The sequence below is a fragment of the Papio anubis genome, chromosome 7 (assembly GCF_008728515.1).
Source record: "Papio anubis isolate 15944 chromosome 7, Panubis1.0, whole genome shotgun sequence".
Classification (NCBI taxonomy): Eukaryota; Metazoa; Chordata; class Mammalia; order Primates; family Cercopithecidae; genus Papio; species Papio anubis.
The window spans coordinates 86,978,922-86,997,537 of NC_044982.1; the positions used below are offsets into that span (position 1 = coordinate 86,978,922).

The following is an 18,616-nucleotide window of genomic DNA, read 5'->3' on the forward strand; positions in this document are numbered from 1 at the left end:
TTTAAAATTGCTTTTATCTGAAAGTCAGGCAATTGATGAATGCTGACGAAGATGTGGAGAAAAGGGAACCCTGACACATTGTTGGCGGAAATGTAGATTAGTACAACCATTATGGAGAACAGTTTGGAGGTTCCTCAAAAAACTAAAAATAGAGCTAAAATATGATCCAGGTACCATATATTCCCACCCCTAGGTATATACCCAAAATAAAAGAAATAGTATATCAAAAAGACATCTTCATTCCCATGTTTATTGCAGTACTATTCACAATAGTCAAGATTTGGAAGCAACCTAAATGTCTTTTAGTGGATGAATGGATAAAGGAAATGTGATACATATACACAATGGGGTATTATTTAGTCATAAAAAAGAATGAGACCTTGTCATTTGCAACAACATGGATGGAACTGGAGGTCGTATATTAAGTGAAATAAGCCAGGCACAGAAAGACAAACTTCACATGTTTTCACTTATTTGTGAAAGCTAAAAATCAAAACAACTGGACTCACGGACATAGAAAGTTGAAGGATGGTTACCAGAGGCTGTGAAGGGTAGTGGGGATTTGAGGGAAAGTGGAGATGGTTAATGGATACAAAAAATAGTTAGAAAGCGTGAATAAGACCTACTATTTGCTAGCACAACATGGTGATTGTAGTAAAAAATAATTTAATTGTACATTTAAAACTAAAAGAGTATAACTGAATTGTTTGTAACTCAAAGGATAAATAAATGCTTGAGAAGATGGATACCCCATTTGCCCTGATGTGATTGTTATGCATTTCAGGCCTGTATCAGAATATCTCATGTAACCCATAAATATAATATATACATACTATGTACCCACAAAAATTAAAAATAAAAAACAAAATAATGCCGAATGCCTAGGGAGTATGAACACATTTAATCAAAATTATGTGGATTTCACTATAAATTTCAAACAGCTTAAGCACACATGACTCAGGATAGGCAAGAGAAATTACATGAATCTCTAATGTACAACCTCTAAAATGAAAACAAAAGCCTTTTATTATTTTTTTCTTTTTTAGACGGAGTCTTGCTGTCATGCAGGCTAGAGCGCAGTGGTGTGATCTTAAAAGCCATTTTTTAAGTCCATTAAATTGTAAGTTCCTTGAAAGCTGGGACCTAGACATGGAGTTTACTCATTCTGCCCATTCTTAACTATGACCCATGGACCATTCCCTCCTTAAGGAGCTTGTAGCTCAGGAGACACGTACATGCAAACAAAGAGTTTTAATCCAATATGGATAATAGCACTACTAAAGGCATGTTCAATGCATTGGGTTGGAATGCAAAGGAAAGAATCCCTAAATCTAACTGTGAGAATCTAGGCAGACTTCCCAGGGGAAGTAGCATTTGAGTAGAGGCTTAAGAGTTAGAGGGAGGAATGAGGGGAGGAGAGGTTAATTTTGGGAAGAACTAACAGCATGCAGAATGAGATTTGGCATGTTTGAGAAACTATGGTGGTTTAGCACGAAGGAATTTGAAGTGCAGAGTGATATGATAATCAGAGAGTTTTAAAAAATCATGTGTACACCTGCAACTGTGAAACCACTAGAAGACACACTGGGGAAACGTTTCAGGACATTGGTCTGGACAAAGATTTGTTGTGCAAGACCTCAAAAGCACAGGCAACCAAAGCTGGACAAATGAGATCACATCAAGCTAAAAACTTCTGCACAGTAGAGAAAAAAGTCAACAAAGTGCAGAGACAATTCACAGAATCAGAGAAAATATTTGCAAGCTACCCATCTGACAAGTGATTAATAACCATAATATATAGGGAGCTCAAATAATTCAATAGCAAAAAAAATCTGATTAAAAATGGGTAAAATATTTCAATAGACATTTCTCAGAAGACACAAATGGGAAACAAGTGTATGAAAAATGCTCAACATTACTAATTATCAGAGAAATGTAAATTAAAACTACAATTAGATATTCTCTCACCCTAGTTAAAATGGCTCTTATCCAAAAGACAGGCAATAATGGATGCTGGTGAAGATATAGAGAAAGGGGAACCCTCATACACTGTTGGTGGGAATGTAAATTAGTACGATCACTATGGATAACAATATAGAGGTTTCTCAAAAAACCAAAAGTAAAATTACTATATGATCCAGCAGTCCCACTGCTGAGTATATATTTAAAAGAAAAGAAAGCCACATATTGAAGATAGTCTGCACTCCCATGTTTATCGCAGCACTATTCACAATAGCCAAGATGTAGAATCAACCTAAGTGCCCGTCAGTGGATAAAGAAAATGTGTTACATATACACAACGGAATATTATTTAGCCACAAAAAAGTAAAATTCTGGCCTTTGAAATAACATGGATGGACCTGGAGGACATTATGTTAAGTGAAATAAGCCAGGTGCAAGAAGACAAACATCACAGGTTCTCATTCATAGATGGAAGCTTAAAAAGTAGATCTCATGGAGCTAGAGAATGGAATGATGATTACTATAAGCTGAAAATGGTAGTGGTATGCAGGAGAGAAAGCGAGGATGGTTAATGAGTACAAAAATACTGTTACATGGAAGGATTAAGATCTAGTTTTTGGTAGCACAATAGGGTGACTAATTAATAATGTGTTATAAGTTTCAAAATAACTAGAAGAGTGGAATTAGAATGTTCCTACCACTAAGAAATGATAAATATTTAAGGAGATGGATATCTTGACTACTCTGATTTGATCATTATACATTATATGCTTGTATCGCTGTTACCACATGTACCCCATAAATATGTTCAATTATGCATCTAATTTCATTTTTAAAAATTAAAAATTAAAAAAATTTAATGATTTACTTTTTTATAAAAAGAAGAAAAATAGAAAGGAAAATAGAGTCTCAACTGTAAAATAATAATAGTAATAATGTATCAAACTAAACCAATTGAATCAAACTCTCTGGGAGGTTGGCCAAGAATCTCATTAATTTTTAAAAGTGTCTTAGGTAACTCTGATGTACAACTGTTGTTTAAAACCACTGCTGTGCCCTCTGCTCCTCTTTGTACTCCCCTACCATCATATGCATAACTCTATCACTATACTTGCCTGGTGACATTGAAACTATTTCTCTATGTCCTGCAGAATGGAAGTTCCTCAAGTGTCAGGATGTGCCTTATTTTTCTCTATATTTATAATGTCTTTTACATTTTCTGGAACATATTAGGAACTCTATAAATATTGGTTTAACTGAATAAAACTAACATCTAAAGAATAAAATTAGGCCAAAGCAAAAATGTAAAAAAAAAGAAAAAATAGTTTCAAAATAGAATTATAGGCAATGACTAAAAGGGGAATATAAATAATGGTAGAATGGTTCAATGATCATGAATTTTAGAGCTAAGAAGTTAGAAATTAGTTTGAAAAAACATGCAAATAACTGAATTCTTAAGACTAACTTCTGGGTTGAAACTGCCTTCCAAGACAGACTCTCTTTAGAGCAGCAAAGCAGGGAAAAAACAAGCCACTTGATCATTTCTCCAAAAGTCATTCATATCTATGACCCACAGACTCCCTTACAAGTGTCCATGAAGTCCAAAAGAATGTGTTTTATAGAACAGGCCTATAATCAGGCAGCTCAGAGGTACATTATCCTTAACCCCCAGAGTAGTCTGAAACGGAAATTTCAAACAATGTAATTATCTGTTTTGTTTTAGTTGGGAAAAAATATATATCTAATATATTAGAGTTCATTAAATCTTAATTATAAGCAAATGATACTCTGAAAATTTGAAATCCAGTTTGAAGTATCACAGAACGACTTGATATCAGCAAAGATCTTCAACTGATATTTTTAATTTTTAATAACTTTTAATTGCATAGAGAGTATATGAATTTGTTCTCATTTTAAAAACTAGACCATCACAAACAAAGACAAAGACCTTTTAATAATGACCCTAAATCCAAGGCTCCTGCCCTCCTCTCTAGGAGTAACTATCATGTAGTATGTATTCTTCCAGACCTTTTGTATGCTTGACAATTATGTGCATTTACTTCTGTAAATCCATATGGCTCTACTTTCTTTTTCAGTTTTACAGATATTGTAGAAAATTAATCAAGGTCAAGATAAGAAAATATATCACACTAAAATGTGTGATTGACAATAGTTGATTGAAAGAATTATATATAAGAATTTGGGCAGGGTTATAAGAACCAGGAAGAAATGGTAAAGGAACCCAGGGCTAGTAAGGGCAGTGAGTTCTTATAATCCCTAGGGCTATGGGGGTCTAATGAGGGAGGGGTTTCAAGAATCACAAATCAAAGCCAAGGCTGCAGAAGAGCATGACCCAACAGGAGCTGTGAACAGCAGTATAGCCTGCTTTAGTAGCTTCTCATAGGCTTCTCCTGCATCCTGTTGAAGAGCACATCATCATTATGAAATGTGGTTCCCAACTAGCATTGTAACTACACCTTAGCAGAAGCAGGCCTTTCCACCAATTTATCAAATCAGATGCTCGTAATTGATGGCGCATGTCAGTAGACTAGTGAGTTCCATGTGTGTAAGCTTATTCTTATACTTCATTTGCTGTAAAATGTATCCCCTGGTCATATGTAATGTTGTGTCAATATCATGGTGATCAATAAGGTATTCTATATGCCCAAAAATGATTGTGTTGTTGTGATCTGTTGAGAGTGTATCACTCAGGGGTTAATCAGAAAAGTAGAACCACTATAAATGCTACAGAACAAGAAATTTATTATAGACATTAGACCTTACACAATTGTGGAAGCCATCAAGCAATCTATGTATGTCTGTTGCCATTGAATCTCATGCTGCACCTAAAGCCAGTAGAGCCAGGACTATGGAAGGGAAAATGGACAAAGTAGAGGAGGCCAAGGACAAATTAGAACTGTGTCTCTTTCAGTGCTTCCAACTCTGATGTACTTGCACCTGGTTCAGGACTCAGAGGATCTAAAGGGAGAGATCCAGTGGGAAGTAGAGGAACTGCAGGCAGAGTTCCTGTTCCACATCACAAGGTGAGCCAGCATACCAATAACAATATGTGTGAGCTGCAGCAGTACCTTCCCTACACCAACCTCATATCAAAAGTAACTACTGCTTCACTTCCACTTTCCAAATCCTTCACAAACTTTTCTTGCGGTAAGCCCTAACATGGAAACATACATGGAGGGGAATTCTGAGAATCATAGTTCTGGTTTAGCTATGTTGAAAAAGTATAAAGATAAGAGTCCAATTTCATTATTTTGCATGTAGATACCCAGTTTTCCTGTGCCATGTATTGAAAAGACTTTCATTTCCCCATTGTGTCTTCTCAGTGTCCATGTTAAAACTTAGATAATCATATATGCTGGGGTTTATCTCTTGGCTTTCTATTCTATTCCATTGATATACATATCTGTTTTATGTCAATATGATACAGTTTTGATTAATATAACTTTGCAAAATAATTTGAAATCAGGTAGTGTGATGCCTCCAACTTTATTTTTCTTTCTCAAGACTGCTTTGGCTATTTGGGGTCTTTTGTGGTTCCACACAAAATTGAGAATTTTTTAAAATTTCTGTTTAAAATGCCATTGGAATGTTGATAGAAATTGCATTGAATCTGCTGTTAGTGTATAGAAATACTACCAATATTTGTATGTTGATTTTACACGTGCAACTTTACTGAATTGGTTTAATATTAGTAATTCTGTCTTTTTATCGCCAAACTTTGACTATTTACATCTAAAGTAATTACTGATAAATAAGAATTTACTATTGACAGTTACTTAATGGTTTTATGGCTGTTTGTGGAGCCTTTGTTCCTGTATTTGTCCCTTGCTTCCTTCCTTTGTGATTTGATGTTTTTTGTAGTGGTATGTTTTGATTCCACTCTCTTTATCTTTTGCAAATCAACTATAGGTTCTGCTTTGTGTTTACCATAAAGTTATACTAGTCTATTTTAAGCTGATAACAACTTAACTTTAATCACATGCCTCAGGTTTGCTGGAAGATTTCTAATCCATATGATATTTAAGTGCCTCCTCAAAAATGGATGACCTTTGATGGACATTTATACTGGAACGTCTTCACTGAGTACAGGATTGCATTAACCAACCTAGCAGGCTGTTAGCACTTATCCAGGCACTCAAATCAATTATTAATGCCTAAATCCCACGTGATATACCATATTGATTTCTGATTTTTGTCTCGTTAGTCTTTTTCAGCCTAACCATTGAATTCACTCATATGCCTTTTCCTCAGACCCCAGCAAATATTTAGAAAATCCTATAACTCTTTTAGTTTAAACTTTATATTTTCAGAGCAGGCTTTGTACTTCTCTATATAAGTTGTAGTGTGACCTAATTCTTGTTATAGTCCTAAGGGCAACTGGTCCAGATAAAGCCAACCAAAAATAAAGGTCTTTTTTTTTTTTTTTTTTTTTTTTTAACTTCAAGGAAAGGCTGGTTTATTCAGACTTGGATGAAAGAGTAGCTCCACCAGCAAAAAGGGTAAGCATTGGGAGATCAAGTGGCAGTGACATTTAGTTGTAATGGAGACTACAGTTCCTTGCCTTGACCTACATTTCATTCTATACAAACACAAGTGAAAACTTGAATAATAATAGTCTACATTTATTCTACATATAAGGAGGACTTCCAAAAGTTTGTGGGAAAAAAATGGAATTAAAAGATAAAAATATAAACTTTCTCACCATAAGCTCCATCAAGTACAAGACACTTTTGTAAGCAATGATATCAGCCATTTAGTCCATCTCTACAGAACTGAGGGTCCTAGGAAATTGAACCATGTCAATGCAGCTTTTTTACATTATGAAATGAAGAAGAAAAAGTTTCATTTAAGGATTTTTTTAAGATTAGGAAACAAAAAGAAGTTAGAAGAAGCCAAATCAGGACTTCAGTGTAGATTCCTAATGATTTCCCACCAAACTCTCACAAAATTGCCTTTGTTTGATGAGAGGAATAAGCAGGAGGAGCTTTGTTTTGGTGGAGAAGAACTCTCTAGTAAAGCTTTCCTGGGTGTTTTTCTGCTAAAGCTTTGGCTAACTTTCTCAAAACACTCTCATAATAAGCAAATGTTAATGTTCTTTGGCCCTTTAGAAAGTCAAAAAGAAAAATTCCTTGAGAATCCCAAAAAAACTGTGGCCATTATCTTTGCTCTTACTGGTCCACTTTTGTTTTGACTGGACTACTTACACTTCTTGGTAGCCATTGCTTTGATTGTGCTTTGTTTTCAGGATCATACTGGTAAAGCCATGCTTCATGTCCTATTATAATTCTTCAAAGAAATGCTTCAGGATATTGTTCCTACTTGTTTTAAATTTCCACTGAAAGCTCTGCTCTTCTCTGCTGTTGATCTGGATGCAACAGTTTCGGCAGCTGTCGAGTAAAATGTTTGCTCACCTTTTTCAGTCAGAATTGTGTAAGTTAAACCAATTGAAATGTCTATGGAGTTGGCTATTGTTTGTGCTGTTAATCAGTAGTCCTCTTCAATTAGGGTATAACAAGTTTAATATTTTTCTTTAAAAATTGATATGAATGCTCTGCTCCTGCAAACTTTGTCTTCCAACATAGAACATAGTCATCCCTTTTTAAAATGAGTTATACAGTTTTAAACTGATAATTTCTTTGGGGAATTGTCTCCACAAACTTTCTGTAAAGCATCAGTGATTTCACCATTTTTCTGCCCAAGCTTCACCATAAACTTGATGTTTGTTCTTGCTTCAATTTCAGAAGAAATCATGTTGTTCTGATATGGGCTCTTTTCACACTGATGTCTTATCCTTCCTAGTACCTCATACTAGATTCCTTTTAGACATGTTATCACAAGTTAGTATGAATTTATTTTGGTGCAAAAAGAATTTGAAGCCCATGCATAGTTTTTTTCATAAGAAGCATTTTCCATGAACTTGTAGAAGAAAGCTTGTGTAATCAGAGTCCAGTATTCCTGAGATAAGGGAGTTATACAGGTACTCCTTAAATATGTGAGCCAGCTAATCCCAGAAATCATTTTTAGGTGCTCTTTCCTGGAGCTTTTCTGTGCACAAATACTTATTTCAGGGTCACACCAAGAAAAAGTACCATATTCAAATGGAATAAATGAGGAAATTTAATTTCCAACAGTACAAGTGGTATTATAGAAGACCAACAAGGAATGGTTAAGTATCCAGGACTAGCTACAGAAGGAAGCCATTACTGTTTCTAATGCTGAGGGCAGTAGTCATGGAGAATGTGTTTTGTGTGTGTGTGTGTGTGTGTGTGTGTATGTGTGTGATGTGTTTGTGTCACTTTATTCATACCTTTATAGAGTGTTCAAATCATCATAGTAAATGTTTTCATTTTTCCTACTTTAAAAAAAACATTTACTTCCTTTAAGAAGATGTAAATAGAATAATTGTGGTAGTAAATGGTTATATTTTGCATGCTCATGAGTTTACTGGTTAATAAAATAATTGTGTATGTAAGACAATACTCAATTTTCCATCTTTGAATTGACAAAGACTCTTCCCTTGACCAAAATTTAGTCAGACTCTTCTTGTCCCACTTTCCAAATAAGCCTCGACCTTGGCCCTCTTCTCCACTGAACCTGCATAGCCCAGTTTTAGCAAGAATACTGCTAAGAGTTTAGGGAGGATCTTCCAGCCTTGATATCTGATTACACTTGATATCTGATCTAATTCCTCTTCTCCATCCTTGATATGTTCTTGCCTGCCTGCAGCAAGAATCCTGTTAGGTCAGTTTAGCAAGAATTCTCCACTACCTTTGATGTCTCTTTTTAATAATTTTCCACCTACAGAAACTACAGCCTGCTCCATAGCCATAAATTCCCACCTGTTTTCGTTGTACTAGGAACTGAGCCCAAACCTTTACTGAGATCTCTTTTCTTCTATTATAATAATTTCTCAATAAAATATATGGTTCCTCAAAAACCAACTAATGTTTTTACCACATTAAATATTGTCAGGTTTTAGTTTTCTTTAGCAAATACTCTCTATGAAATAAAAGTCAGTTTCTTTGGTTAATGTCATAATTACTAAGAGTCATTGAAACTAGAAGTAATAATAACCAAAAAATATGACAGGCTATGTAATGTAATAGGATCTGGTTTTGTTTATCAAGAGGGAGAAAGGGGTAGATTCATTCTAAGATAAAATGTCTAGTTATTCCAGTATGTGAAGAACAATAGTAAAAGACAAAACCCAAAGGATACAGAAAGCTTTAGAAGTGTGAGGAAGTAAATTCTGTTTTGTTACATATATGTAACTACAAATAATGCTTCTGAATAGAAGCAATGTTATATGTTAAAATTTTGGCAAAGTTTTTCACAGCTCAGCTTTGATTGATCTATTTTTTTAAATCTCAAGAATGTTTTATTGCCAAATATTACATTAAAGCAAGACTAGAATTTGGCATTCTCTCTGTTTGAATGACATAACAAATTTATTCTTTCTTCTTTTAAAAAAATAGTAAGTGTTATTTTTTGTCTTCTTTGTAAATGTCCCTACCAGTAGACAAAAATTCTGTAGCCCACAGGAATCACTTTTTGTGCTTTATGCTGACTTTTTATGCTCCATTATTTTAAAAAACATAGTGGATTTCAAAAGTTACTTCTACTAACTTTGTTTTAAAAATAGTTTTACTCTGATAAATAGGTAACTATACTACAATCATTTCTATTCTCAGATATTTGTACTACCTATACTACTGTTGTGGTTTGATTTGTGTTCACCAAATAGGTATGTTAAAATTCTAACACTGAGTACTGTGAATGTGGCCTTCTTTGCAAACGTTTGTCTTTGCAGATATAGTCAATTTAAGGTCATACTGAATTACAGTGGATGAAGGAGATATTTCTCCCTTTTCAGAGGCCTTCAAATAGCCTTCCATCTTACATATTTCTAATAATTACTCTTAGGAATTAAGGCTCAGAACTTTAATATTTGGTTTCTAAATAATTTATATGTAACTTTTTTCTCTTTTCAGAAGCAAATTTCCCTCCCTCCTAAATGAAAAAATAGACCCAATATCCATGTGGATGATCAAATTAAGGTAGGACAAAGAGAAGCTTCAGCAATAAACTTCAATAGTTAATAAAGACACTCACAATACAAGCCATGACTTAGGATATCTTCCCGTAATTCACCAGTTGTCTGCATACTTTCCTCATTGCCATCTTCATTTCTCGATTCCTGAATGTGTAGATGATAGGATTTAAAACAGGAGTGAGAACTGCATCAAAGATGGCCAGAAACTTATCCAGGTGTGTGGAGGGAGATGGCCATGTATAGAAGAAAATTGAAGGACCAAAGAACAAAACTACCACACTGATGTGAGCTGAAAGTGTGGACAGAGCCTTGGATAAGCCAGCTGAAGAGTGTTTCTGAACAGTGAGAATGATGACAACATAGGAAATGATCAGTATGAAGAAGGAGCCCAAAGAGATGAATCCGCTGTTGGCTGTAACCATGAACTCCAGTCGGTAGGTGTCTGTGCAGGCAAGTTTGATGAACCGAGGAAGGTCACAGTAAAAGCTGTCCAATGTATTAGGACCACAGAAGGGCAAGTTTACTACAAAAACCAACTGAACTACAGAGTGGATAAGGCCCGTCATCCAGGCAGCCACTAAGAAGAACATGCACATTCTTGGGCTCATAACGGTCAGGTAGTGGAGGGGCTTACATATGGCCACGTATCTGTCAAAGGCCATGGCTATGAGCAGCACCATCTCCACACCACCAATGATGTGGATGAAGAAGATCTGAGCGATGCAGCCTCCAAAGGAGATGACTTTGCGCTTTCTGAAAAGGTTGTAAATCATCTTGGGAGAAGTGACAGAGGAAACACCCAGGTCAATGAAGGAGAGGTTGGCTAACAGAAAATACATGGGGGAGTGCAAGGGAGGGTCAGAAGTCACAGTGAGCAAAATGAGAGAGTTTCCCATCATACTGGCCATGTAAAACATGGAGGAGAACACAAGGAGGAGAAGTCGGATGTCCCAGGAATTGGTGAGTCCCAGGAACACAAACTGACACCACAGAGTGATTTGCCCCAACCACTGGCTTTGTTAGCAGTGGTACCTGAAGAGAACAACAGCAGAAAATGTAAATAATAATCATATTAATAAACTAGAAAGAAAGAAGTCAAAGTTATAAAAGTCTATTTCCACTTTAGCATTAAAACCAACCTAATGACCAACAGGTATATAAAAAATCTTATCACTAATCATTAAGGATATGATTAAAATGACAATGAGACATTATCTCAGACCTGTCAGAACAGCTATTACCAAAAAGACAACAGATAACAAGCCTTGACAAGGCTGTGAAGTGAAGGAACCCTTGTACACTGTTGTTGGGAATATAATTTCTATAGCCATTATGAAACACACTATGGAGTTTCCAAAAAGAGAGAGAGAGAGAGAGAGAGAACTACCATATAATCTAGAAATCTTATTCTAGGCATATATTCAAAGGAATTGAAATACATACCTCAAGGAAATATCTGTACTGCTATGTTCATCATAGCATTATTCACAATAGCTAAGATAGAGTGTTCATTGATACATAAGTAGATGAAGAAAATGTGTGTTTGTGTCTGTGTGTGTGTGTACCTATACAATCAAATACTCTTCAGCCTTACCAAAAAAAAAAAAAAAGGGAAATTCTGTCATTTGCAATAACATGGATGAACCTGTAGGATATTATGCTAAGTGAAATAAGACAGACACAGAATTACAAATACTGTAAAATCTCACTTATATGTGGCATCTAAATAAGTCAAACTCATAGAACTAGATATTAGAATTAGCAGCTGACAAGGGTTGATGAAACAGGCAGAGAATGAGATGTTATGCACCAGTACCATGTTTCAGTTAAACAAGACAAATAAATTCTGGAGGCCTGTTGTGAAGCATGGTAACTAGAGTTAATAATAATGTACTTCATACTTAAAATTTCTAGGAGAACAGATCTTCAATGTTTTTACCACAAAGAAATGATAAGTGTAGGAGATGAATATGTTAATTAGCTTGATTTAATTATTTCATACATATGTGTGTATCAAAATATCACATTGTTCACCATAAATATGTGTAATTTTTATATGTTAACTACACTTTAATAAAACTTGCAGAGAGTTGAGAGAAGAACCTAATCTCCTGATAGGCTCTGAAATTGTGTTAACACAGTGTGACAACCAAGTGTGAAAGAGAAAACCTTCTCTGCTTTAATATCCCTCTGCTTGTCCCAGAGTAGTGGCTGTGATGTTCCTCTTGAAATACAAGACTGGTCAACATGGGTAACAGGAATTTGATTCCAAATTCTTTTAATTTTTGCTTCAAGACTAATATAGCTTGGCTCTAGTCACACAAAACTATTTATGTTTTCTCAACTATTGCATCCATTTCCAAGACCACAGCCCTATTCTGGAAAAAACATTCTTCCCCAGTCCCCACATCTGGAAAGTATTTCAAGGTTTAAGAAATGTTTACCATAGCTGTGAGGTCTTGCTTTATATTACCAGTACTCATTTTACTATCCCTTATATTGTAGTAAACTGGGTACAAGTTTAACTCACCAAGTTGACGTATCTTAAAGGCAGGGATTAGTACTTTTTCACATTTGGATTATCTGAAGCAACAAAAAAGTGGTCTACAGAGAAAAGCATGTCCACAAACTGTTAGTTACTGGTTTGCTTTATGTTAGATACTGACATTGAGAGTGTTTAGAAAGTTCTTTAATAATATGACATTACAGCAAAATCTAAGTGTTTGATTTTGTATTGTACCAAAGTATAAGTTCAAGAAGCACTGGGGGAAAACATATGTAACTAAAATAATCTGAGAAGATAATTTGAGAATCACTGCCCTAGACTATTTAGCAAATGATCTAAAAAGCTTAAACTACAAAGAGCATTTTGGTACAGTGGGAAGCATTTTGTTCAAACCTCTATGCAAAGATTTATCACATTTTACTGTAATATCAGTTTTATTTAGAGAAGCAATATAGCACTTTGGAAAGAAATCATTTTTTATATAATTATTCAGCCACTTACAAGTTGGTATTGGGCAAGTTATTTAAATTTATGAGTCTCAGTTGGTCTATCAAATTGCAATTAATGATTCTAACTTTATAGGGTAAATTGTAAGGATCCAATAAAGTTTTATAATCATGTATCCAGTCAAATTAACTTTTATATACATAAATGCAACAAAGTTAGCCCTTATCTTTCTGTTTCCAAGATTCGACAAACTCAATACCTTTTATATTTACTCTTAGAATGTTTTCTCACTTACTCTGATTCCTAAAAAAAAAAAAAAAAAATTATTTATAAGCATTCTCTAAATCCTTCTTCATTCTATCTACAGTTCAAAGATACAATTGATACAAACACTGTAATTCTAAACCATATAAGAGACCAGGAAAACTAAATCAAGCTCCTGGTGGTTTATGTATTATTTTATTTTTAAACTTTTCACATCACATTTTTAAATGATATTACATTGGAAATTATTTACTAAGCTCTGGGGCTTTTGGACTCCATGTCTTTCATTTCTCATGAAGTATCTATGAGACTCTTCCATCTTGCGACTTGACAGATTCTTAAGAAATATGCTTCCCTTATTATGGAAAATGATCAGTTTATACCCATCTCTTTTGAAAAGAAAATTGAGAGAAAAATATAATAACCTATGTTTTTCTATCTGCATGTGTTAGTTTTTCTTGCCTATTTATCACATGACAAAGGATAAGAATCATTCATGTAATCACTGAGAGTGATTAATTGCAACCTATGCTGAATTTAAAATATTGCAAAATCAGACTTTTTCTAATGTCTTTCACCTTTCCCTAGACACAACGTAATCCTAGCTCAAAGCCAAAGCCAGTTAACTTCTTCCAAAATGTCAGTAAAGTTTTTCACAATTATTCTCTCGTGTTATTCAATTCCTTATCCTGGACCCTATCTACTTTGCTTTAGATTATGACTCACTGCATAGCAAGTCCCACAACAGAACCTTGTCTAAAACTAAAGCCAATATCCCGTTGTTAAATTTATTTGCAACCTTCCACTTTACCTGTATAGAGAGAACAACATGTTCAGGTACTCTGGGAGTTTCCTGTGTTCTCTAATGTGAAATGCCATATCATATCCTGCCATAGGAAATATAAGGCTAATTACATATACCTCAAGGGGACAGTGACCAAGTGATACTGCAAAAACATGATAGTTTAAAGGAGCTTATGGATCATGGGCTTTGCCACTAGAGAACTATTTGCTTTGACCAGTGCAACCAAAAGATGCAAAAGTTCATAATAAGACACTAGAGAAAAAGAGGGAAACAAAAGTGGAATATTTTTGTTTAATATATTTGTGCTGTTTTGTTGGCAATAGTAATAACTATTCATTATAATTAATCCCTGAAAATAAGTAAACGTTAACTCAAAAAATTTAATCATTTTATCATCTCCAGAAAAGCCACTGTGCCAAATTTTTAGTACAGTTTAAATGGTAGAAGAGTGTATACAACACTTCATTTTCACATAATCATATACTGAGTAGTTATGGATACTTACCAAGATTTAGTTGTAGAGAAATTCATTCCAGTGTTCAGAGCTTAATAGTAAATGAAACAACTAAAACGTCCAGCAGTTGATGATAAATTTTCAAAAGTATGCTACATCCATACAATCAAATTCTCTAAAGCCACTGTAAAGCAAGTTTGATATCTATATAGTTAAAGACAACCACAACACACCATTGAGTGAAACAGTGGATACCAATACAGCACATACTATGCTGCTGTGCATATAAATCTGAATAAATAGACAATAAAGTTTTTGCAATAAGTACTTCTGACAATGAGATTGTTGTGCAAGAAAACAAGGTATTTTTACTTTCAATTTTGTACACTTATGTCAGTCAGGAGCCTGCCAGGACAAGAGATGGCACATTCAAATTAGGTAACTGAAGAAGAGCTTAATAAAGGCACAAAACTGGGTGGAGAAGGGTTAAGAGTGACACTGGAGAGACAAATGGAAGCTGTGCTATTCTTGTCTGAATCCACTCATTTTTTATCCAGGGAAGAAACAGGGCAAGACAAATAATATCAGGGCAGGAGAAAGTTAGCAAAATAGAAGAAATGAGTTGTTATGTCTTTGCAGAGTAATCTAAACCCACAATGGTAGCTGCCAGTGTCTTTCACGTGAATTAGTGGGAAAGGAGGCGAAGGAAAAGGTAATTAATATAAAACATAGCTGTTGAAATCCTCTTTCATGTAGCTCACCATGAGGACTATTTTGATAACAGCCATTTCATTGCTTCATTAGATGAGCAGATTCTGGGTGGTGCAGTATATGAAGAGGCCAGTAGATCTAATGGTCATGTGCTAACTCTCATACCTCCATATCTTTAATGTGGTATAATATGACGTCTTGTGGAATTACATGTCTATGTGTTAATTACTCTGTAATTTTTAGAAAAATGATTGCTTAAGCCCCTAAAGCTTTGTGTTGTAATTATCCAACTGGTGCTTGCTATAAAACTCATTTCTTCTCTTTTCACCACCAATTTTTCTAATACCTGGGTATGCCAGGTAGTATGACCCAAGAAGTAGGGCTATTTGCACAAAGTCTGGATTTTTTGCAGAAAAACCTTTTCCAGATTTGCACCCTACTCAAAGCTGACAGACTTTCATGGCTTTCAGCATGTGAGTTGTGGTAGTATTCCTGGTTATAGCCTATGCTTCTTCCAGAAATGGAAGAAATCTACCAGGTATAGTTCTTTCTTATTAGTGACAGAAGGTGCAAGATGCAATAATTTTCCTTTGATTAAAAGAACAAACCTGGAGGCATCACATTACCAGACTTCAAATTATACTACAAGGCAATAGTTACCAAAACAGTGTGGTGCTTGCATACAAGTAGGCATATGAACCAATGGAATTGACTAAAGAACCCAGAAATAAAGTCACATATGTACAGCCAACTGATCTTTGACAAAGCGTACAAAAACATAAATTGGGAATGGACACCCTATTCAATAAATGGTTCTGAGAAAACTGGCAAGCCACATGTAGATGAATGAAACTGGATCTGTGTCTCTCACCACATACAAAAATCAAGTCAAGGTGAACTAAAGACTAAAATATAAGACCCAAAACTATAAAAAATTCTAGAAGACAACATCAGAAAAACTCTTGTAGACATCAACCTAGGCAAAGAATTCATGACTCAGACCTCAAAATCTAATGCAACAAGAACAAAAATAAATTGGACCTAATTAAACTAAAAAGCTTCTGCACAGCAAAAGAAATAATAATCAGAATAAACAGACAACCTATAGAACGGGAGAAAATATTTGCAATCTATGCATCCAACAAAGAACTAGTATCCACAATCTACAAGGAACTCAAATCAGCAGAAAATAAAATAATCCCATCAAAAAGTGGGCAAAGTGCATGAATAGACATTTCTCAAAAAAAAGATATACAAATGGCCAACAAATGTATGGAAAAATGCTCAACATTACTAATCATCAGGGAAATGAAAATCAAAACTACGAGACACCACCTTACTCTTGCAAGAATGGCCATTACTAAACAGTCAAAAAACAATAGATGTTGGCATGGATGTGGGGGAAAGGGGAGACTTATACACTGCTGATGAGAATGTAAATCAGTACAACCTCTATGGAAAACAGTATGGAAATTCCTTAAAATGCTAAAAGTAGATCTAACATTTGATCCAGCAATCCTATTACTGAGTACCTATCCAAAGGAAAGGAAGTCATTATATGAAAAAGATGCTTGCACACGTATATTGATAGCAGCACAATTCATAATTGCAAAGATGCAGAAAGCCAACCTAAGTTCCCATCGACAAATGAATGGACAAAAAAATATATATACCATGGAATACTACTCCACCACGAAAAGGAATGAAGTAATGTCTTTTGCAGCAACTTGGATGAAGCTAGAGGCCATTATTCTAAGTGAAGTAACACAGGAGTGGAAAACCAAAATCATTATGTTCTCACTTGTAAGTGGAAACTAAGCTACGAGTAAACAAAGTCAGACAGGGTGATATAATAGACTTTAGAAAATCAGAAGTGGGAGAGTGGGTTGGAGGCTAGGGGTAAAAAAAGAACTACACATTAGGTACAATGCACACCACTCAGGTGATGGGTGCACAAATATCTCAGAATTCACCGCTATATAATGCATCCATGTAACAACAACAACAAAAAAAAACTCCACTTGTACCCCAAAACCTATTGAAATAAAAAATTAAGAAGGAAAAAACATTTTCCTTTGCTTTGAAAAGGACCTCCTGGCATGGACTGGACTATCAAACTCTCAAAATTTTAATGATGTGACAATTTCACGGTTCTCTATAGAGTTTATTCCTTCTCTTGAGAGCATATGCATACTACTAAAGTATCTAATACTTGCCACTTCTTCATCTGGTTTGACAGCATAGTGTTATTAATATAACAGACCGTTAAGACAATCTATAAAATATCCAAATGGTTCAGGTCTTTTCAGGCTATGTTATGACAGAGTAAGACAGCAAATGTATATGTTGGCCATTCCAAGTGAACGCTAACTGTTCCTAATTCTCCTTTCCAAAAGAGGTGGAAAAGAAAATTTACCAGACCAATGATCACATATTATATACCCAGGTCTACGTTAATCTGCTCTAGCAAAGATACCACCTTTGGCATAGCATCTGCAATTTAGACTACTGCTGGGATAGATTTACAACAGTCCGTTGGCATTCTCCAGGAAGTGACTAGCTTTTATAGGCGACACACTGGTGAATTAAATGGAGATAGGATAGGAACTATTTCTGTATCTTTGGGATATTTTTACCCCTACATAATGCAGTATAATTTTTGAAATACTATTTAGACTGGGTGTGGTAGCTCACACCTGTAATTCCAGCACTTTGGGAAGCCAAGGCATGTGGATCACTTGAGGCCAGGGGTTCAAGACCAGCCTCGCCAGCATGGTGAAACCTTGTCTCTAATAAAAATACAAAAATTAGTTGGGTGTGGTGGCATGTGCCTATAATTCCAGCTACTTGGGAGGCTGAGGCAGGAGAATTGCTTGCACCCAGGAGGTGGAAGTTACAGGTCATGCCCCTGCACTCCAGCCTGGGCAACAGAGTGAGACTCTGTCTCAAAAAAAAAAAAAAAGAAAAGAAAAAGGAAATACTATTTTAGACTGGGGAATAGGACAGTAGTTTCGTGACTTCCCTACTATCATAGTTGTCACCTACAGGACAAGGAAGAAGTGTAGAGTTGTACCAACTACAAAGTGTATCTTTTCCAATTATACATTCAGAAAATGATGTAATGATCACTGGGAGGTTGTCATTTGGTGAACCCAACATGCACCCCATCTGAACTAGGACTCCACATATTACCCAACTCCCAAATGCCTCCACTCAAAAAAGGAGTGATAACCCTTCAGGAATCTGGGAGTAAATGTCAACTCTGTGTCTAACAGTCCTTTAAATATTATTATATTCCTTTTTCTTCCAGGTGTTTAATTGTGCAAATAAACGGTCATAGGTATGTTTGAGCCAAGTACTGGTAGATCATTACTATGTGTATATGTACTTAGA

The 18,616-nt window shown here is 35.2% G+C and overlaps 1 protein-coding gene across 1 annotated transcript; it reads right to left on the reverse strand.

Moving 5' to 3' along the window:
* Nucleotides 1-6,427: 6,427 nt before the first annotated feature.
* Nucleotides 6,428-13,277, reverse strand: LOC101018808 (olfactory receptor 4F3/4F16/4F29-like). Its single transcript, XM_021940929.2, has one exon. The coding sequence runs from the start codon at nucleotides 10,951-10,953 to the stop codon at nucleotides 10,111-10,113; it is 843 nt and encodes a 280-aa protein (XP_021796621.1). The 5' UTR covers nucleotides 10,954-13,277; the 3' UTR covers nucleotides 6,428-10,110.
* Nucleotides 13,278-18,616: the final 5,339 nt, after the last annotated feature.